Source organism: Glossina fuscipes, unplaced genomic scaffold (genome assembly GCF_014805625.2).
Source record: "Glossina fuscipes isolate IAEA_lab_2018 unplaced genomic scaffold, Yale_Gfus_2 1, whole genome shotgun sequence".
Lineage (NCBI taxonomy): Eukaryota > Metazoa > Arthropoda > Insecta > Diptera > Glossinidae > Glossina > Glossina fuscipes.
In genome coordinates, this window is record NW_023998415.1 from 20282048 (window position 1) to 20306606 (window position 24559).

The following is a 24559-nucleotide window of genomic DNA, read 5'->3' on the forward strand; positions in this document are numbered from 1 at the left end:
CTAGAAATTTATTTCTTTTTTGATTGATATGATGATAATTAGTGGAAAGGGGAGCGTAGCTTATTCACTGATTTAACCAACTATGGAGAAATCATTTGCTATTTGGTGAACATCAACTCGATTCGGAGCGTTTTTATTTTGAGAGCAGAGTACTATTAATAATATTATATTAAAACAGAAATGAGAAATAACTGGTAATTTTTGATTTTTTATATCCATCAAGCGAAAGTTTAAACGATTTCCACAAAGAAAGATCGCTTCAAACGGCCGGTGCCAATTTTGAATCGATTTCAGCATGTCCGATCGTCTATGTCTGTTTCTCTCTCTATTTCTGTCAAAGGAATGGACGAACCAAGATGTTGATTTCGAATCTGGCATAAATCTTAAACTTTTGTAACCATTTCATGCATTCACCGTCAAATAGGTTAAAAGTCACGCTTAAAGTAAAATATGTTTTTTCAAAAGCTAGCATATTGGAGTTTTGCATAGGTATCTGTTCAAAATTATAAAAAAAGCGACCGCCTCTATCCAATATTATAGCGTAACAAGTTATCATTTTTCTATTCATTTGTCCTTTAATTTTTTTTTTTTTTTTTTTTTTGTCTCATTATAAGGTAAAAGGCACATTATAAGGTGGGCACAAAAAGTCCAGGCCTGGCTGAATGAAAATGTTTAGCCTTAGTTTTGATGATGTCGGGAGCTTCCGAGACAGAACAAGTAAGAAAATTATATTCGATCGTAACCAAATGTTTTATAGCCATTGTCGTTACTTAAAGAAAACCAAAAAAAAAAAAAAAAGGACTAAATTTTCATCATCGATAATATTGGGTGGACGCGACTGATACGTCTTATGGTTAAAATAAAAGTGCAAATTTATGTGCAGTAAGCGTTTCGATTCGAGGCTGCTCAACAATTTATGTACTTTTGAACGTTGCTTTTGTGGGTTCAAAAGGTTTTACAAAAAAATGATATTATGACATAATATAAAATTGGGCAGTAGACTCGGCAAATTTTCCCTATTTTTATACAGATACTACAGCATCGTCCATAGAATATATGTTTCAGTTTTTGTATATTTATCTGTCATAGCTTATGAGTAATGGGCAAATTATTAATTTTTCATTTCTTTCGTACAACATAAGTATTCTTAATTTACGTGGTCAGTAGGCGTGTACAGCAAACGAGAATGTATACAAAAGACATTACGCAGACAGATGCACGAAAAAAAATTTGCTACCGATCAAGAATGTATGCACTTCGTGGGGTCTCGGAAGCTTCCTTCTGGGCTTTGCACACTTTTTGACAAAATGAGTGCACACCTCATTCTTCGGTGATGAGTGTAAAAATAAACACACACGGATAAATGGACGATAGCTATTGTGCATGGGTTCAAGTCTAATATTTTTTGTAAGTCTAATTACATGAATTAATTTTAACACATCGCTTTTAAAAACACTATACAACAATTGAATGAGAACTTGCCGTTATGGCCGTTCGAAATGTTGCGCTCTTTCTCGTAGAGAACATTTCGACAAACAGGAGTAGGTCTTGAATAGCCATGATTTGAACTAGACGAATCAAAGGCATGCATCCATGCGATATCTCTATACTTTTGCTTCTTAAATAAGATTCAAGAGATGCTAGTGCTTTAGAACTCGGACTTTCAAATTTATTTCTTTAACTAAATTAACTATAATAATAATAAATAAGATTTTATTTATTTGCGGACCATTAAAGGAAAGGAAACGATAGGTGCCGAGCCTCCGCAAATGTGGCGCATTTTCAATTATCCTAGAATTAACAAACTATTTTGTTAGCTCTGCAGGCGCAGTGATTTAATCGTTTTTTAAAATCGAAACAAAAAGCAAAACCCAAGAGTTGAATGGAGAAATGGAGAAGAAATTTAATCTTGATTGAGTTAAAGACACTGCAAGCTTAATACGGAGAATGATCGATCAGTCAATAAAATGTATATTCAATATTTTTCTATCAATAATATATTTCCTCTAACGTATATCGGCACCAGTCATTCACTTTGTTGCGAAGAGAAAGGAGAAGCAAAAGGCGTAGCAACAAGTTCGTCATATATTTCTTAAAACTTTCTTAAAAACTATTTGCTTGCATTGAGAGAGAGAGACTTATGCTAGTAGCTATTAGTACTATCGATGGATGATGATTCGAACACACAAGAAACTTGCACACACTTTCCAGCAAATATCTGGTACTCATCCACTTATCTCAACAATATCATTGAATGTACGTTTAGATGGCTTGGTATATATTTCAAAAGCTACGATTTAATATAGACCTCTTTGGATACCGAGATCGACGATTTGCTTTTCAGCTTAATTTGCGAACATTTGCACCAAATTTTGCAGCAATGTTCAGAATCGCCTATCAATTGCCTGCGTTTCATTTCCTATAGATAAGCTGTGGCTGAATTAAGACCATTTTCCAACTGTGGTGCGCTTCATTAACAAAAAGTATATGTTAAGCGTTTTCTATCTAAATTTTTTGTGAGTTCGACAATCGAAACGAAACCAGAATCTGCTGCTAATTAACAATATATGCACTTTATAAGGTCGCTAAAATATTCTTTGGAATAAATATCTCGTTGTCCTTCGACGATGCCCCCTAGATAATAGTTTTCATTTTTTCAATTGTTTTCCTTTTTGTAATCATTTTTTTAAAAATATAGTTAGACGTATAAATCTGTACTCAAACTCTACTATATAAAGTTGTTATAGGTTTGAGTCTGCGGGGCTTAATAAAATCTAGTTGAATGCATTACTTTATGCCTACTGGCAGGGTGATAACCTTTGTATGCAATTTTTTTTTTTTTCTTTTTTATATTCCTTATGCTTTAATATATTTGGCAACAGGGGATGAAAAAAAAAAAAAAAAAAAAAAAAGAAGCGATTTTGTTTCATTATTATTGCGTCTATGCAAAATTCTAGTTTGTAATCATTGACCATATTATTTATAGTCGTTTTTATTTTTTCGCCTCTTATATATTTAAAATGTATTAAGTAGTAATTAAGTTTTGAAGCGGATGTTCAAGGAAAATATTCATTGGTACCGCTGACGTATAGAATAAAAAGATGGGTACGAAAAGCAAATTTCTTACTTTACGAGGATATTGATTATAAGGAGGCTATTGACTTTTGTTGGCTATTTATTGATAAAATTGATTGAAATCAAGATCTTAGTAGATTCTAATAAGAATTTGTTAAGCATAAGCGAGATCGAATATGAAGTTAGTCATTCGCCTCGAAAGCATCACTGAATTTATGCATTGCTGGCCAAGATAAATCTGCGAGCTAATCTCACAAAGTCGCCTGGCAAGCCGTCATGAAAGTGAGCAATCGGCATTTTAATCGAGCCTTGAAAAGTATGAAAAAGTATGAAAAAACTAAAACGGTTGCCCCAACTGTATTAATAAAGTTGAATCGGATTACATAGCCAAAATTCCCTTTTAATTCCCATTCACTAAACCATTGCAAATGAATGGAAAATCCATTTTCATTTCAGTTTTCATGTTAAATCTCAGTCGGTAGATAAGAGGGACGTATGTAAGTTGCTTATTTGCATTATTTATAATATAAAAAAGAAAAATGCGAACATATGTTCAACTGTTTTATTAATATTTTTATGTTCGTTTGAATTGTAATTCGGTTAAAATTTTATTTAAGCAAAAATTGGAATTTTTGTGTCACGTTCAATGAATGAAAACAAAAATGTGGAGAAGAATTCTTTAAATATTATATTTGAAGCGACAATGACTAGTAATGCACTTGCCTTGTCTGCCATGTGTGCGGGCTGCTGTTGAGGCGGCTGATGGTGTTGCTGTTGGTGCTGTCGGATTCAAATCGCTAGCACGATGTGGCAAATGTTGATATTCGTAGTCATAATATGTCGATGATTGTGCATCTTGCTGCTGTTGTTGTTGTTGCTGTTGCTGTTGTTGTTGTTGCTGCTGCTGCTGCTGTTGCGGCTGTTGCTGCAATTGAAAATTCTGTTGATTTTGATGGTGAAGTGTATTTTGCTGTGACCCGTGTGGATGGCGTGGTGTTATAGGCCCACTAATGCCACCGATCATAACACCGCCACCACCGCCACCGCCAATTGTTCGCGTATCATCGCGACAATCGAGTGTGGTCTCATATTCGTACGGATTCATGGTCGTCGACGATTCCAAGGGACATTCGTCGTCGTCAGTATCGGTGCCACCGTCGTAGATGTTCTCAGCGTGACGGTATGCCGGATGATGATTTTGCTTTGAGAACTTAATTTTGACGGCTTTTTAAAGCGGTATACCGCACTTGAGAAATATTTTATATTTTATACAAGTAATATATATTTGCACGTACAAGAACGAAAAGAGAGACAGCCGAAGAGATATTTGAAAAATTTGTTGCTGTCTCTCACTCTTATTTATTAGATTTAGATTTTATAACGGAAAAGGCAAAATTAGAAGGACCATACAGGCGCACGCACTGCAAACCAACACAATATTTTATAAAAAATTTCTTCCTTTAATGGCATGACTAACTAACTATTCGCAAATTTCTGTCACGTTAGTGAGCACATATTCGTTATAATAATTGTTTTTTTTTTTTTTTTTTTTTCCCCAAACCACAAACGAAAATAAAAATTTTTTTTTTTTTTATTTTTTCCTTTTTTTTTTTTTTTTTTGTCTGTCGTTGGATTTCTGTTCTTAAAGAGTTAAGAGGAGACCTTTTTTCTTTTTATGAAATTGACGCTTGAATTTTGTTTAAATAGCAAAGGCGAACTGAATATATGCCTATGCCATTGTATAGCTGTTGATAAGTAACTGATAGGCTTAGCTAAGCTTGCCTTTAAGTCTGGATAAAGATCGGCTACTGTTTTTGATACCAGTTGCAATGCAAAGTTCAATGCCTGACTGTAAGAGAGGAGTGCGAGTGGGGTAGGGCTCTTAGATTGCTTCGTCTTATTTTCTCTTAGCCCTTCGAGTTAACGGCGCTTTTCATATACAATATAATAACATACATCAGTGTGTCGTACGCCCCAGAGGCCAGCAATAAAGCACAGATTTATATTTGAAAGGATCCAAAGGCAAAGTAGTTAAACGAGCACCAGCACTTTAATTTTATTGTTGTTGTTGTTGCTGCTGCTGTTGCGGTTGCTGTTGCTGTTGATATTGTTATTATTGTTTCGTTCATCCTTTGCTAAGCTATAAAGTTGAATTCTTCTTAAATTTTGCTTTCTATTTTCCTTTAAACCACTATTTAATCTGTTCGGTTCGGTTGTTGCTCCCTTTACTAAGGCAGGTCAAATGCAGTAAATATCCTTTAGTTTCGACTTAGTAAGTTTAACTGTAACGTGTTTCTTCTTTTTGGCTGTTGTGTGTTTCATATTTCCTAATATATAGAGAAGGGCGTTTTTTTTTTTTTTTTTTCTTAAATTTTTTAGATTTTTTTTTTAAATTTTTTTTTTTTTTTTTAAATTTTTTTTTTTTTTTTTTTTTTTTATTATTTATTTATTTATTTATTTATTTATTATTTTTTTTTCCCCCTTATGGTTTTCTAGGAAACACTTTTAACATCTTTAACTGACCGTACATTACAAAAAAAAAAACGTCTTTAACTAGACACAACAACAAACACAACAATTACTAAAAATCCTTTTATTTCTTGCTTCCCAGTTGAACAGAAAAAAAAAAAAAAAGAAACAAATTAATATATTAATAAATCACCAAAAATCATTGGAAGCAAAATATCGAAAATGTGAATGAAATGAATTTTTTTCTTGTGTTTGACCGTACACGCGCGTCTAATGAATTTTATTTTCCTTTTCTTTTAAATGATTTTTTCTATTCTTTTTTTTTTTTTTTTTTTTTTTCAACAAAATTTCTGTTTTGCGTGGAGTACAGCGTGTGTGTGGTACATAAATTTAATATGTGTGTTTGGAGAAGATATTGTGAAAAGGCCGCCGGTTAAATCACACAACGTTTAATAAACAGCGAGCGACGATTTAAGACTGAATGCATGAAAGAATTTTTGTGTATCTTGAAGTTAATGTGCGTACACACACAGTACATAAAATGCTAAGTGAGCGTACAGCACACAGTAGATGTTTAGGTTCGTCGCTGCAAAGTAAATCTACTGCGAGAGCTCTATTACATATAAACTGCAAAGCAGCATATTTACACTCACTTACGTACGAATCCGTGCAGATACACGGACAGAAAAAGATTTGCGCATGTCCGTAAAACAATCAAAAACAAGATACAATTTAACGAAAACATAAATAACAAGGGTTTTAACCTCATACAACAAACACAAAACAATACAATCGTCACTGCACACTGAAGTTAGATGAAGAAAAAAGAACAAAACATAATAAACTCCCTCACATTACTAATTGCAGACTAGTAATAAAAACAGGAGAAAAACAAAGCAGAGAGAGGAAGCGAGGGAGAGAGAGAGAGAGGGAGAGATCGAGAGAGTCTCACTGCAAAAATTGTCGATTATAAGAAAATTAAGTCAAGCATACATAAACAGAGAACAAATCTGATGTTACGTTTCTTTTTCGTCTCAATTATGATAAGCAATAACAACCATGCTGTTACTAACTTAACATAACGCAACGCAAACGTGCTTCATTGCCGTTTAACAGAGTAGCATAGGTTCTCTGTCCAGCTTTACTAGCTGCGTTTCGTTCATAACATTGTAACAGTGCTGAGTAAGGGATATTTATCGAATGGCGAGAGCGCATGCTTACTCTTCTACAGAAAACAGGCACTCTGTTAAATAGACATCTTCGTTAAGTCTATCTACCCTACTATGAGATAAATCTCTACTGGTACTCCGCTTGAACTAAACATATCAGACACATCTAATGTAAGCTGACATGCGTGCAATGTGCAGAATTTTATTACAACTTCGTTCACAGATATATGCTTTAGCTAACGCTACGCTAAACTGACATCTTTGCAGACTTATTGCCAGACATTTGAAGGTTAAATTGTGCGTTCAAGTATTAAATACTCTAACCATACTCGGCAGTTAAATAAACTGCAAAGGGGTAACAGAATGGCCCCTTTAGCAGAATTTATCTGCTTGCAAATTTTAACATTTACCATTAATATGCGATAGGGTCTTATATAAGCATATTTCGTTTCTAACATAAATCTGTTAAGGAGAATTTCAAATATTATGATTACATTCACCTTACCGACCGAGTGCTGTTAGCACTCTTAAAGCGTATATATGGGTAGTAATGACTGTTAACGAATATACGCACTTATGCTTTCACATGTGCTCAAATTTATTTTCGTATATCATTTTTAAAATTGTCAGCACACAGGAAATTGACTTCTTAACGCCGTTTCACATAGATTGTTTAGTCATAATTGATTTCTAAGTAAATTTGTAGAATGCAGTAATACAAATACATTTCCCTGATATATATATATATTATTTGGCATGACATTAAAGAGATAAAAAACAAAAAATGATTAGTTACGAATTAAATGAATGGTCAAAACTCACTCTACCCACTCTGTAGATGTAATGCGCATTCAATTTCTATTAATAAGAGTCGAAAATAAAATAAAATAATCCTAGTGTGAAATAATCCTAGTCATGAAATAGCCCTGTCTATTTCGTATCCTTATTAAAGTTTACCGATCCTAATTTACCTAATTATTAGAGAACCAAAAAAATGCATCCAAGGCAACCAGGGCAGCCATATTACAAATCCTATACCGGTTCGCCTCATACAACTACTCGTTACAGCACCTACATCACTTGTGTTAAATGAGTATATTAAATTTTTGCGGATGTATGTAACATCCGAAAGGACTTAAGATATTTATTGCGCCCATCGATTTCGAATCACTTTCTAAATCAATTTAAGGTTGTCTGTACCTCTTGTACACTGACCAAGGACAAACTGCATTGAAAATGATTCGGATCGGACCACTGTTTCGACCACTTTTCAAATAAAATTTTATTTTGAAAAAAACCTCATATCAATACGTGTAAAGCGGTGAAGATTGTGGCCCACTGCAGTGTTTTTACCTGCCTTTCTCATAAAATATTGAAATTTCTACCTCAGCTTCCGGTGATGGCGTACATTTTAGATGAAAAAACCGACTTATTTGATCGAAATTTGATAAAATTAATTTTCACATCGGATTACTATTAGAAATCAATTTTATTTACCACATATGAAAGATTCATTCATTTTTATCATCTTAAACTATACTTTTCGTAGGGAGGATTACATGGAAGCGCAAGTTCGGGAAATTAACCTATCTGATCAAAATTTTTCCCATCTATTTATAACGCCGGAATACGATTAGTTAGTGATTTTTGTAGAGGAAGTTTGAAAAACGCATTTTTTTCAAAAATCCCAGTATTTCTTAAATCATGGCATTATACGGGAAGTGGTTGTAAAATTTTTCCAATCCAATCCATTTCCCATAGGCATCAACTTTACACCAAAACGTTGTCAAAATATCTGAAAAATTGCAATCTCTGAACGGAACATCAAAAATAAATGGATTTACATACATCAGCAGGACGGACAGACAAACTTAAACCGATTCAGCAAATGATTGTGAATCGAGCGGTGTAAATGTATCCTCTACCATAATTGGTGCGCGATACAATGAATAAGCAAAACCAAAAAAAGTTTGAATAGCAGCCCCTTAGCAAAGAATAAGTACCGAATAAGAAAGGCTTTCGGGACATAATCTATTATGTCAGTTAGCTTTCTTTTTCGTCACTAGAAATTGATTTTCTGATGTTTGCAGTTTTCATACGAGCAGTCGCGATACGCGACGGTTCGTCTGATTTAATTGAAACTTTCCTCTTACTCTGTAAGGTGCGAATAGCTGCCGTCTAAGAAATGTCAAGAGCAGCGTGGCTGATGTCAGTCAATAATTGCATTTTTTATTTCTTCTTCGCAGAAACTTTTTTAAAAATTAGTGCGTGTGGGCGTGTTGGTGAGTTTTCATACACCACACCGCTGCTTGCGGTACAAAGTATATTAAGTTTGTATTTTGTTTGCATTTACGTAACACACAGAAAGACTTACGATATATCCATCCAAGTTTTATGATATCAAATAGATCCGAATCATTTTTTGAATCGACTTGATTTCCACTTCATCTGTTTCTCTGGGTGCCTACCTAATGTCTGTGCAGTTATTATTTTTCAAACCACAATGAATGCAGCGAACTAAGTAGGTAGGTAAGTAAAGATATTTTTTGAACCTCACCTCTTATAAAGAGGTCTCACGAGATGTACAGCTATATGTGGCAGCATACTCCGATTTTAAATACTTTATGGCATATATAGATGATCAAGAACAAAGATTGCTAAATTTGAACACCACCTGAGACCATATTTTTGAACACCTCTCATATAACGGGTCCTATGAGAGAAACATGCCTTTATGGGGGAAGATAATATAATTTTTGATGAATGGATTGACGATAATGTTCTCATTTATTTTATATAAAGAAGAAAAATGAACAGTTGAACAGATAGAGAAAAGAGTGAAAGATGGGTATACGAAATGTATGCGAAACAAAAGAAAAGAAATCGTCACAAAAATAAATCTGATTTTATGCTGAGAAGAAGTAATAGATAGAAAAGGAATATTGAATATCCACGCATTAGTCCGATAAGAATTTCACATTGCAAGCGATACACTTTTTCATTATGTTTTTAAAAAAATTTCCAGGTAATGAATATCGTAAACAATTTCATAAAATTAAATCTTGATTAGATTTTTCAGCTTCTTTGACAAAGTTTATTGTTCCTTCACAATGAATGGTTGTTGTTGTTGTTGTTACTGTTTCACATCATATATGATAGTAGAGCGTATGATTATATATTGAATGCCCCGAAAATTATTCAAGTGCTGTAATCATAAGGATATGAAATAAGATTTTTCTCAAATGCTTTTCTATATCATCTATTACCGTCTCGTTCAGACTGATATCGTATCAAATATCTCTTATATCTTTAATTTTCCTTTTTCGCACTTTTTTGCTACTTGCTCACACAGATAAGCATTCGCATATATATTAAGGAAACGTAGGTGTGATATGGAAAAATGCACACTGACTAAGAAAATAACATAAGATTGGTCCAACTTAATACTAACGCCATTGCTATCGCCATCGCCATCGCCTTCATCGTATGTAGTAAACATACATATATTCAGATGTGTTCTTGTCCTCCTCGGTGTTGCTTACTTACCTACATACATAAGCTTTGTGAAACAATTAAAGCTAAAGGCTATGTAGACGTGTGCGTGTGCGTGTGCGTGTGTGTGAAAAATGAAAGAAAAAGCCAGGAAAAAAAAAAAAAAAACCAACGAAAGAAAACAAAGTACATAACGTCAAAAGAGTACAAAGACTGACTGACATACAAACAGAGTAAAGTAAACCAAACTAATTCAGTCATTCAGTCACAGAATTTAACAACGACAACAACAACAACAACAACAACAACAACAATAGCGGGAAAGACCACATGCACGTACAAGCAGACACATGTATATAGAGGCCACTAAAGGACATTTTGCAATTGTCTTTATGTACACACATACACATTGGTAAGCGTGTATATGATTACGTACCTTATATCCATACGCACACACATATTATAGGTATGAATGTGTGCGTGTAAAGTTACACTTGTTATAAGCATGTTGTATTGAGCGGTTTGTGAATATGCTTGTGCCGAGCGTGTATGTAGACAAACGCTTGCATATCTGTGTGGGGATATGTGTTTAGATATTTAGGGATCTGAATTTTCGTTTCGGCCCTTTCAAGTGTTTTTCGTTTGTATTTGCCTGAACGTTTAGCAGCCAGAGAGAAGCACATATCTGAGTATTGCAGAGTGTGTGTTGTTGTGGCTTTTGTACAGTTTTGGTTTAGTTATGAGTGCTTCATTTCCTAAAAATTGGGCAATGACCTGCTTTTTAAGCATTCCTTTGTAAATAACATCATTCGCCGAGAACATCCTTAATGCTGTTCTTCGAGTCAATATTTATACACCCAGGGTGTGTGTAGACAATTAATGTTGCGCCAATTCTGATTGCAAATAAGCACTTTTGCCATAAGGCATATATATATATACGAATTATGTTCGTGCATGTGTATCCTAGTTTTTATAACTTCCTGAATTTATTCTTTTTTTTTTCTTTTTAACATTTTTTTATTTCTTTTATTATGTTTATTTTATTTTATTTTATTTTTTTTTTTTTTTTGTCCGGCAATTGTTACTTCTTGTTTATAAAGGGACATGCATGTAGGCGTAGGATCGTATGTCCATTCTCAACTTCTTTATCATTGAAAAATGTCGTGCTGTTTACTCTTACTTATCCATCAAATATCACTACAGGTGTTTGGTTCATACCTTGCGAAGTGAAACATAATATATATATATATATATATATGTAATTTTACCGTTAGTTATAGTTGCTGTTGCTTTGCCGTCTGAATCATCACACTGCACTAAAGGGTATGTTTTCAACACCTACTGTTAAGTCCAGTCATGTGTGTGGCTTTACTTTGACCAAAAAACTTGCAGTTACCGGAATTTAAGGGCTTTTTTCTTTTTTTTTTGGGCTTTATTATAAAAAGAAATTGCTTTTCGAAATGTAAATTGACAAAGCAAAAGGCATAGAAAGTGCAGGGAAGAATGCAGTTAACGTAAAGTTTATGGTAAGCATTTAATAAGAAATTGGGAGAAAAAACAAAAAAAAAAAAAACGTTTAGTTAAATATTATAAAGTAAGGTGAGAAGGTCAAACTTCCTTTGAGCGCCGAACACTTTTAAGCCCGCATCACTTTTGTTGTTATATTAGAATTTAATTTATATAAAAATGAAAGAAAAGTCCAAGTAAAACCTTCAAAATGTTTCCTCGTTTAAAAGGCAATTGAGGGTAAAGAGATATTGAGCTGAATTGCGTTGAACGCATCAACACAGCGACGTATAGTGCGTCTATGCATATTCCCGCACTGGAACGCTGCCAGATGGCATTTGCAATTCGTTGAACTGCACTATTTCAAGACGACGCACGCAGCAGTTAAGATAGTTAAATATTGTATTTATATCGGTTATAACAGTCACTTTAACTGATCAATTTTACAAATGGATTTTTTTATTTTTATTTTATTTTATTGAATCTCCTCAGTCCACCATATCATTGTTTAGATATTAGGCATCAATTGCAGAAACAAAAGCAGCACAGAGTCTTGAATCTATAAAAATTGTCAAACAATTTTGTAATTCATCAAGTGACGTTTTTGTTTTTAGAAGGTCTAGAAGTCTTCATACTCGACTTTGTCGTGACTTTCGTTCAGCATCCAGCAGGGGGTGTTCGTACATGGCTTGTAAGCCATTAAGCAAGGGAGATTTTAGCTTTGACATGCCAGACTTTCAGATCGTGAAAATGTTGAGTATTGTTTACAGAGTAAGGAATCTTTGCGAACTTATGAAATATTGCGAGACTGAAATCTATTTAAGATTCCTATGCTATGTGTGCCGCACATTTCTATGCGATAGGTTTACATTGAGTTGAGAACGCATTTATACAGCGAAAGTTAGCTTTTCCAAGCTTGCCCATGTAAATGCCAAGATATGCTGCGTCATCTTGTTGTAGTATTTGAGTGCCTAAGACTTAATTATAATTAAATGCATTAAAAGAGTCAATTGATTTGTGAATGCAGCATTCAACGTGCATTACAAATTCCAGATATATGAAAACATTGCAAAGTTGCATACGGCATAAGAGTTGTGTGTTGAACATTTTTTCTGTTATCCGCATGCTTAACCATATAAATGAGAATCGCGACTGTCGCGTCAATATTCGCGGATTCAAATTGGCAAACGTATAACTCCTGCTGACTAGCCACACGCCCACTATCTCTTTGTTTTTCCTCACTTCTTTCTAATCGTGACCGTGTTACGCGAATCGGTGGCACGCCCAGAGCGATTGTTCAAATTGAATATTTACATATGTGCAGGAATGTACGCTAATTATTTGCTCTTTAGTCACAATATGGCAATAAGAATCTGAAGGAACATGCGGAGGAAGTTGCGACTGCGAAGTGATGACTTTTTAGTAGACCCAACCGATCGCTGTTTGTTTGCCTTAAAGCCGCCAACCCTACAATTGTTATAATCTTGTGAAAGGGGAAATGTTGTAAAAGTTGTCGTTTTTTTGTAATAAAATTTTAAACCGCCAGCCAGAGTTCATAGTTTTCTGGTTCATTATGGGACAAAGGAAGGACAAGAACGTAGGAAATACTGCTGCCACAGTAGGAATTCGGATGGAGTGTATTGTTTACATGACATTGCCAGCGACGAGCCAGACCAAATTGTTTTGATTGCAAATTGAAGAGCATGAGCATCTTCATAGTTAGTTGACACAACGAGCTTTAGAACCGGCGTAAAGCAAGCTTATTCCGATAATGGTTGTCTTTAATAAAAACACTTTATGTACGTTTTTCAATCTTTGCTCAACTAGAACTAAACACAAACAAGTCTAAAATTGCCTCACAAGATAATTCACTCGTGACATGTTTAATTTGATGTTGTCGTCGCGAATCAGGAATATCGGCACCTGGCCGAATGTGTATCTGAACTCGAGAAAATCTATTTAGTCGGACTCGAGCGTTTAAATATGTAGTTTAAATCGGTCAACGTTTCAAAATAAATGTGTTAAGGTTTTATGAAAACAAAAAAAAAAAAATAAAAATAAAAGGCGTACTTTAGGATACGATATCAACTTTATATATAATGTTATATAGTGGGTCTATTGAGGGAAAAACGAAATAAAAAGAATGCTTTTTCCCAAGCGCTGCTCTGAATATAGTTCGAAGATCATGACATCAGAGAACCGCAATCTCTTTGACGGCACGATAATAGCAATGGTTCATGGGTTGCCGTCTGGCGGAAAGGCCTTCACTTATCTATGTTTAACTGAACTGACCTCCTAGGCATCTCAATTAGATCAATAGAATAGATCTCGTTTATTAAGGACGAGAAAGTCTCTCCCGTCTGCATTCATAGCGGATTGAAAAACTTATTCAAATGAAATTCTCCCAATAACATTTGAATTGTTTTTTTTTCAAAGACCTTGATGATCCTTACATTACTAAAATGCTGTAACATGTGTTTGATTAGACCTATACTTGAGTATACCCCTGTTGTGTGGTTTCCTTCGTCAAGATAGACGATAGATAGATTCAATTGAATCTGTTCAAAAGCAATTCTTGCTATTTGCCCTCACGAATTTGGGTTGGGATCCGATTACCTCTCTTCCCCCCTATGAAAATAGGTTACTTTTGTTGTCCTTACCGTCTCTCGAACATCGTAAATTTGTTCTTGGCGTTTCCTTCGTAATCAAAGTAATAAATGGTGCTATTGACTCGCCTGCATTAGTTGGTGAAATAAGCTTCAATGTCCCCCCCAGCCGCTTCTCTGACAACCTTACCGTGGTTAAACTTAGTCAATGTAAATATAATTATGGGCTGTTTAACCCGCTCAGAGTTTTTTGCAAGAACCAAAATGATGTCTATCACTTATTCTCATTATCGGACTCTTTAAAGTCCATTAAAGCAACATTGCTTAATGCGCGTTATTTACCTATGTCGTCCTTAATCTAGCTCTTAATATTAAAATGTCACGATGAGTCGAAAATGACTTGTTGTTAGCTATTATCGGTTGCCAAGTTTATGCATGCTTGTGATGGCTTAGGGGTTCAATCGCAATTTGGTCCTGTACCGGTTGTGGGTGTGGCTCTATGCTACTTGTGTACATGCTTTTTTTCTTTGTTTTTTTCTTTTCTCCTTCTTATTTGTTTTATTGTACTTATGCTAAGTTTTAATATTAATTAATTTAAGATTTACTTTAAGCGTCAATTGAACGCGACTGTCAAAAATTTTTAGTTGAGTTTCTTGCATAAATGGAATAAATAAATAAAGAAATAAACTGCATATCAGATATTTATGCATCCCTATGCCTTCCAGAGAACTGTTCATTACCAAATTGGATAAGTTGGTTGGTGTCGGCAAAACAACTTTTTTTTATATGAAAATTTTTACTCTCACACAAAGCCAAAAACAATGGCACGATAGTGGAAGTTGAACTTTTTGTGTTAGCTAAACAGAAAATATTACTGTAACGTACACTAGTAACGTACACTAGGTGCTGTCTTCGCTTTTCAAATCTAATAGTTTTCGTCGAATTTGCAAGATGAAAGGACCTTTTTGTCCAAATATCGAATAACGAGAGTATTTTAAATGACTGCTTGAGTCCAGATGTTCTCGACTAATTGCGGAGGATTATTATCGACATGATAAGTTATTATATATCGGTAGTAGAGTTTTGCAAGCGTGAAGCTATTATCTGTGAATATATAATATTGATGTTTTAATGCAACAATTCGTGAAAGCAATGCTGCAAAGCTTTTCAATAAAAATAGGGAGGACGTAAGAGGAGGAAAGAAACAACCCTGTTTAATAAACAAAATGCATGATACTTAAGGCGAAATATGATTAACTTATTAATTCATTTTATGTATTATTTTTCGATTACTAAGACTACGAATCGCTGGCGAATATTTAATGGAGGCGATGAGAAATTTTTCTAGTGGACTAACGATAATAATATTTAAGGCTTCTCTTAAATCAATTAAGGTGTGCTTGCCGTTTTCAACCCGTATATTTACGTTATTACTGAATTTCATTGAAAGCTTTTGCTGTATTCTTTTCTATATATCGGTATTAAAGTCATTCTGTTTTTTTTCATTTTCATTTTGATTTCTTTAGGTTTTGGGTTTGATGGGTTTAAAAGTCACGCAAGTCAAAAACATTATCATTATATGCGAGCGAGGTTGTCAACAATGCAATTATCAAGCACTCAGCGAACGAAAATGTTTTATGTATTTTGTTGAACATTTTTAAAATGTAACCGTTAGCAAATAAGTGTAACATTTTAAATGACGAGTGCAGGCAGCTAGCTCGAGAAAGAAATGAAACGAGAGGCCGCAAATATAGGCAACAATAATATTAACAAACAAACAATAACAACAATAACAACAATAACAATTTGGCATTTACACATGGATAAGCGTATGGTAATGTATGCATAATAAATATACACACAAGCAAGCACACATGCTATTGTTTATATATTTAAATATATATATATATATATATCTATATATATAGTGTGTGTATGTGTGTGTGTATGAGCATATATGTAGGTAGATAAGCATTTTGTTGCAAGCGTCGACAATAGCATGGTGCGAACATATTTATGCAATTATATGAACGTAGCGACATATCCATGAGTTTTGCCACCCAAAAATTTTATACGAATGAAATTATGCAGATGACAAAAGTAGTGACAAAACCTAAGCGCATCACACATATGCATATAAATGCGTGAACACATTTCTCTAAAGCACATTTGAATGCAGTTTTTAACACCTTTCGATGAAGTTGAATGCTTCATTTACATGACAGCAGCAACGGAACGTGCTCCTGCGGATCTGACATCAGGCAAACGATGAACCATCTTCGCGACCATATATTGTCGATTCTAAGGTATTGAGTTTATGCCCACACACACACATACACAAACAGATTTGAGGCGCAGGTTACCTAAGAAGTGTGTACATATATACATATATACATATATACATATACAATATATATATATATATATATATATATATATGTATATATATTTATATGTTAAGCCTAAGCAACCAACATCATCGATAACTAGATAATGCGTGTCCGTATGTTTGGTTGTCTCTGCTTATATGCGTTACGAGCAACGTTGTCAACATTCGAAGTAAGTGACAACCACATACACTATAGAGATGTATATACATGTGTGTAAGACCGCACAAGTATAGACACACATATACACACACATCTATACATATATATACATTTCGCACTTACATACATATAAAGCTGCCACCGCCATCATCACTGCCGTCAACGGGTGTCATTGCTATTCTAAACTCTACGAATAACAGAACTGTTAACGTTTATACAAACATATACATATACACGGTTGCAATTTACGCATGTATAATGAAGTAAAATATGTCTTTACGTAAATCTAAGTAACGTTGTGAAACGTTGTTAACTAAAGTTAAAATCGAATCAATACTATTACGATGTCTGTTAGCAACTATGGCAAGTATGCAATGTTATCATCGTGTATGTGTACGTATGCATTATACATAAATATGTATATGTATATGTATATTGAATGGGTTATCAGCGTTCTTGGCAGAGTCACCAAAACCTTTAACGACACTTTGGCAAGCAATTGTCAGATATGTCTAAGTATGTGCGGTATTACCGTCAATGCAAAACAAAGTTAACCGTTGCCTTACTGTTATGCATTGCTGCTGCTTGTGCTGCTGCTACTGCCACTACTGCTACTACTGCTTTTGCTATTACTACTTCTTCTTCTGCTGTTCGTGCTCGAGCTCTTGCTCCTGCTCCTGCTTTTACAGGGGGAATTACATAAATAAATATATTACTGTTTATATTAGTGGGAGTGTTTTGAACGTCTTGCAGATAACTGGAACTAAGCCAACCACAATATGCATATCATATATACATAGCAACGGGCATTAAGAAGTATATTAAATTTCTTATTTCATTTGCAACCACTTCGATTTTCCTATATGTATATATATATATTTGGTATTACTATTAAGTCTTTAGGGCATAAAAGTTTCATAATCATTTCTTTAATCAATGCTCCTATATTCACTGCTTGTATAATTTCATTGGGAAATTCCGGGAGATGTCTTTTGCAAATCTTCTCCTCTTTTCTCTACCTTTGGTAAAAGTATATGAATCGCGCCGTCTACTATATGAAAGCTAAAGTTTTTGCCGACATTCTAAAAAAGCATAGATCGATTTCCGGATTTCATTTTTAATTATTTATTTCAATGTTTTCAATGTTTCCAAGAGAAATCGCATTCTTGATATGTTTCTTTTTTTTCGCATACAAATGAATAAAAAGCTCTTGTAAGCCGATAAAAGCGCATACGTCGAAGACGTTCTCGGGAAATGAAGAGAGCTTACCGCAGTTTTAGTACTAAGATTTTTACGACCGGATGTTTTAGTCGGCCAACCCTCACTCGTTTTAATTGATTGGAAATCAATTACACCTTCATTAACGACAGAAATAAAAACGAAAAGTTTTAATTCATATACGAAACCGTTGGGAGAGAAGACAGGTTGGATTTTTGCTAAAAACTGATGACATTTCAGTAACACAAACTCCATATTGTCATATTTCGTCAGAGTTGGATCGAGTTTCATCGTGCATAACTTTGTCATCGTTTATTCATCAATTCACTGAAATCCAATCAAATGGTTTTTGTGTGTGATGCGTTCATTGAACTTCATGCATCCGTGAGCAGTTAGCCTAATAGATGTCTTAACCGAGACTTTGAATCGCCTTTGAATCGCATATTATAAATTGTTTTGGTTAAATTTTTGTAAATGATCATATAACCAATCGGCTGCTCTCAAGATGTATTGCGTATAAAGTTCTCTTAATTTTCGATATACGTTCATGCATACATATAACACACAATGAAAATTGTGTCCAACTTTGCTACTCTTCTATTTATTACTCTTTTCGGCGTTCGTACGATCCTTCGTCTGCTGTTAGATTTCTTCAGACCGTAATCTTATCATCTTAGTTAATTTGCAAATTAATTAAGTTCACTTGCGATAGCTGGAGAATCCGCGGTAAACGTTAAGTAGGAAAAAAGTAGCTTGCAGACTAAAACAGGTAGGCACTTAAAATTTACTACGTTTCCAATTACAAAACAAAACAAAACAAAAAAAAAAAAAAAAGAAGAAAAAAACCCCTAAAGGACTGTTTGTTATATTTAACACAGACGGTAACTATCGCTTCAAGTCGTATATTACTTTTATAAGTGCTCCTTCACTGTTTTATTTAACTGAAATTTAAGTTCGTTTTTAAAAACTTTGCCTTTGTCTTGCCCTTCCACTCATCACACTGCCGCTTACGATAGCATTCATGGCGTAGTTGGCTGCTAGGTAACCGAAAGCATTTTAGAAATTAAGCTGGCCTAAGCCATTGCTTTAGTAGTCGCATACGTACGTACTCGTACGTATGTATACATCTTTTTCCATCTTAAGTGCCTGAACGCAGCAACAATGCATTTTATCAATAAAGTAAATTTTACTTTGACGCACTTACACGTACGTCACAACGATCTAAATATTAAACGATCGTACGGCTTATTAGTATACTCCGCTCTCTACTTCCGTAGAGCGAAGAGAATGTTAAGAAAAATACGCAGGCTATGGCAGCAGTTAGTCTAAAATAAGTTCTATGTGTTTCTATGTGCGTTTTTTTCTATAGGATGTTATTTTACCCGATTACGAGATAACTTGCTGCCCCAATAGCAGCAACTATGGTTTCTCTTTAATTCTAGCTGAATTTTCACTGTACACTAATTTAAATTTTCTTTTTTTTTTTCTTTTTGTAATTAAAACGATTTGGTTTTGTTTTATAAGTATGCGATATTGATTTGATTATTACTTTTTTGCACGGTTTTTAGGAAAATGTTTACAATTTTCAGAGAACGTATCTACTGTTCAAGGACAAGAGTTAGGTGTATATACATATGTTTATGCACGTGGGCTTAAGAGCTTGTCTAAAAAAACCTAGGGAGAGTGATGGTGATGCATATGACTATAAACTTGACGAATAAAATACATACGCGAGCCTTGAGATCCTGAAGGCTTAGTGCATTTTAGATCGTTTAGAGTGAGCATAAAATCGCAGCGGCGATGAAGTGAACTTCAAATTAAAAAGAATCCATTTAATAGTTAAAATTAATGAACGTCACTGTTGAGGTTTTATTCCAATTTTTAGCAAAAATTACAAAAACAAGAAAGTATATCGCAATCAATTAAACCACCTGACAGAGTCCGGCCGATTAAAGCCAATCTTCCATCAAAGACAGTAGAATAATCGATAATCAGATTATGATCGAGGGGCTTAACAATCGTTGAATTCCTGTCGGAAAAAAACTTTGGTTCTGTCGAAAGTGTGAGTGCTTGGTCACTTTGTTGTATCCGAATAGTCTTCAAATCTTCGTCGAGAAATAATGTAAGCTACCCTTGACGCCGGAAAGGTAGATAATCATAGGTGTAAGCGGACATATATATATATATATACATATGTACACATATACACATATTGGCCAATGAGACGAATAATCTTGGTGAATACGGTTACCGGGAATTCATGGTTTACTGACTTGAGATAACCCCAAAGCAACATGTCCAACGGAGTTGAGTATACAAACAATGGCAAGCTTTAAATGGCAAGATTTAAAAAAGATTTGATCCAAATTGCAATCAGAAGTGTGCTTATTTTGTTTACGTTCACTTTCGGAACCACACATGAATGGCTTTGTATGTGCATAGATAATACAAACGATGCTTCTGTTCGATATTTTGGGTAAACTTGATATTATTTTGTTTATGGTTTTTTATTATTATTATTATTATATATATATAAAATTAATTTCTACTCTATTCATAGCAACCAATAGCCAAACAAAACTTTTCTTTAAACGTTAACAACAAAATTGCCGCTTAGTTAAAGATCAATGGCGTTATGAGAGCGCTATGAAGGCAGCCATGTGCTTCTTCGTTTAATTCATTTTCATTATATTTTACTTTATTGCATTTCATTTATCATACTTGGTTTGTAAATCATTTTCCCGACCTACGAAAAAAAACAACCAGAGAGCAGAGCACACGTTTTTTTTATATTATTGCAACTATTGCACAAGTAGCATTACTTCAATTGATTAAAACACTTGCAATCTGTAGTTTTTGTAGGCCTTTACCTAGTAATAATTGAGATTGATCACGCATACACGCACACACGCACACACGCACACACACACATACAAAAAAAAAAAAAATAAAAATAAATAAATTTGATTTTGTTTCTATTCATCCGGAAATTTTTATTAACACTAAACTAAAATGTTCTAATTGTCAAGTAATGATTGAATCTGCTTCCAGAAAGGCATAATTGATTCATACAAGCCCTCACACCAAGGTTTACAAGCACTTTTAATCTTAATTACTTAAACAATAAATTGAAGTGCAGTTCACAAGAAAAAAAAAAAAAATAAATAAAAATAAAATTAATAAGAAAAAGTAGACATCAAACTAAGAGGCGAAACGCAAACTAATTGAGGAAGTCACCAGAAGAAGTGACGAAGTGAAAGGAGACGAAAAAAGCGAACACACACAGCGAAATATAAAAACGCATCTGGTGCTTAGGTTGAGGACTTTTACTAATTGATAGATATATGTTTGAAATAAATAAATACATAAATAATAATAATAATAACAATAAAAAAAAGACATGTATAGAGCAGAAAACAACCGAAAAATGAACGGATGCCATCGAAAATCAAACCCTGTACAGCAAAAGCACATGAGGAAAATATCGCTCTTGTAGAATAAGACTTTGTCTGGATATACGCGTTTGCGGGTACGTTTTAAAAAAAAGAAAAAAAAAAAAAACAACAAAATTGTGGAAACCTCTCTCACAACTCATGCACATAACATATCAATCAATAAAGATTTCCGCACTCAATAAATGTACTTTTCACCATCACTATTACTATTACTTTTCTCCAGTGGAAATATATATATATATATATATATATATATAACTCCCATGTACTACTTACTATATGCATGACAGATGCTAAAGGCGTTGTATTCAAGTTTTCTATGGATGGCGGAGCGAATGAACGAAGGAACAAACATCTATGCACACTATATATAACCAATTAAATATGAAAACGAAAAAAATATAAGAAAAGAGATATGTGTGTATGGAGCGCGTACTTGAGACAAGGTGTTAATCGAATTATGAGCACACATGCGACATACTATATACATATGTAGTACAGAATGCAATAAAATCAAAAAGAACGAAACGAGAAGGCTCCCTTGACGTTGGATCCATACAACAAGGAAAACACTTTAGCTATAATTGCCAGCAAAACTTAAACGAGCCATAAACAAATTGAATCGTTAGGCAAACCAACATGAAACATGCAACATGATATGACAAATATTTGTAAGTGTCAAGTTTTCTATAAGAGTTTTTGGTCATAAAACCATCAACGTACATATCTTGTATAAAAAGAAGTGGAAAAGAACTTAAATAACTTATGGCTGCATAGAAGGGAGACTCTTATATAGATGACTTGAAATTAAAAGCATGTTTTTGCCGTCGAAATGTCACTCATCAAAGTGTCAAACAATACCTTGAAAACTTTCAAAAAAAAAAAAAAAAAAAAATAACAAAAAATACATACTCGCCGTATTAACTGAAACCCTCAACCATAAGTTCATCAACACCGCTATCGACTTTGTTTGGCACTCTGGTTTTTGTACTAGTTCTTTAACACCTTCGCTGGGAAGCATCTTCACGTTTATATCCTATTGCCTTTTGTTGGCATCACAATTCAGTCATCATCAATGCTGTTATCATCGTTATCCCAATAAATATTTTGTTAGTTTTTTTTTATTTATTTTTTTTTTTTTTAGATTTTTCAATACATTTCCTAAAGATATTGGTTCGTGTATACTATGCAAAGAATGCTTTTCACCTCATACGCTTTCGCGCACTTACATAAATTCCGTTTCTTTAACTTTTCCCATCGTTATTCATATTTGTTATAATGAAAGAAACAACCAACCAATCAAGCAACAAACCAACCAACCAACTAACCAACCAGCCAAACAAGCAACGAACCAACTCGACAAAACAACGTTCATTTCATTTAAAGAGAACAACATCAGAAACTATTGTCAATTGCTGTTATGTATAGCGTTTTTATTTCGAATATGTTTTCGTATTGTTACTGTTGTTGTACAGTTTTGCATGTTAAATTAAATTGAAACTCGTTAGCGTTACCAAATGTGTTTTTGAAATAATTTTGTGGGCGGTATTGCGGTTAACAAACATCTAACAATTGTTGCTCTGATGGCGAATTACTCTTTTCCCCTTTAAATCCTTCGACAAAATATATTTATTACTTTTTCTTTGGTGGTTTATGATCAGGATCATGACTTGCCAACACAGTTTCAATGATTTGATTAAGAAAGCCAAGGTGAAGGAAGCAGTTGACACATTTTATGCATTTGAAATGTATGGCGTCTATGCATACGTTCATACTGAAAATGAAATATATTAGGTGAAGGAAAAAGTTCGTAGCTTTTTTTTAAATCACAATTTAAATACATTCTGCTTACATTTTATATGAATCTTCTTAAAGCAAGAGGGTGTGTGACGCGCTCGCGTGACGATACGCGATTCGATATTATTTTCCGATAAAATCATTATCCTATCATTGGTATTTTGGGGCGAGAAACCGAACCAAGTCAGTTTGGCACGATTAAGCGAGTTCAATAGAGAGCAAAACAAAAATAAAAAAAAGACAGGGCAAGATCCGGGCTATAAGGCCGATAAAGTAGAACTTCCCGGTCAAGATCAATCAATTTTTGCGAATCCCTACAGATATATGTGCGGGTAATCATTGAGAATGAAAAGTTTGATATGCCACTACAATGTGCGATTGGCGAAACGCGAGCGAATTGCTTGAACAATTAAAAAAGAATGAACTACATCGTAACGTCTCCGCGGTATCGTGACCTACCTCCTTAGTTATTGTTCATAAGTGGTTATGTTAAAGCAAGTAATCGGTCAGAAGCGCTCGACATTCATAGGCTTGAAGGAGATTATATTCTTCTAGAAAGATACGAAAGAGAGAGAGAGAGAGAGAGAGAGAGAAGAGAGGTGCTTTCCCTTCGTGAATTGCCTACGGTTTCTCGAATCTATACTCACTGTACATTGCGGATGTTGCATGTTTAGACGCTTAGATGTATCGAGTGCCATACAAATATTTTAGTAACGAGATATCTTTTTTCTTGTGTAGCAGGTTGAGAGTTTCAAAAGGCTTCTTCTAAATGTTGTTCAATTTGCTTCTCCTAAGGCATATATAAAAATGAAAACAAAAATAAATTTCGAATTTTCTGTAAAGCCATTGGCATATTGACGGGAATCAGATCCATAATGCGACCGTTTGGCAACGTTGAAAGCCCGTAGTCGGAAACGAAACGAATCGTTCCTGATATGCATTAGAAAATTTAAAGTTTAGATGACAACAGCGAATGAAACCATAACAAGTTTTTCTTTTAGCTATGAAAAGTGCTCCAATTAATTTAGTTGAAAGTATTTTTAAATTTCCAAGCCTTCATAGAAATCGTCTTAGCGCATCTTTTCAATTTGTTGGCGCGTTTCTTCGCATTCATTCATATTCAATAAAATTATTGTAATTTTTTTCTTTTTTTGCGTCATCTTTATAGGGGAAAAATTTCCATATATTTTCATGTTTCTGATGCTTCCTATGTTTCCTGTGCT

The 24559-nt window shown here is 34.1% G+C and overlaps 2 protein-coding genes across 4 annotated transcripts in view; both read right to left on the reverse strand.

The window, feature by feature from the left end:
- The window catches only part of LOC119645090 (teneurin-m), a 261680-nt gene extending 256212 nt beyond the window's left edge, over nt 1–5468 (reverse strand). For all 3 annotated transcript variants that reach the window (XM_038044989.1, XM_038044986.1, XM_038044985.1), the window contains exon 1: nt 3799–5468. In XM_038044989.1, the coding sequence (XP_037900917.1) occupies nt 3799–4180 (382 nt within the window). In that variant the 5' untranslated portion in view covers nt 4181–5468. The remainder of the gene's footprint in view (nt 1–3798) is intronic.
- LOC119645097 (uncharacterized protein DDB_G0283357) overlaps nt 1–24559 on the reverse strand; it is a 678949-nt gene that overhangs the window by 25713 nt on the left and 628677 nt on the right. The gene's annotated exons all lie outside the window — the stretch shown is intronic.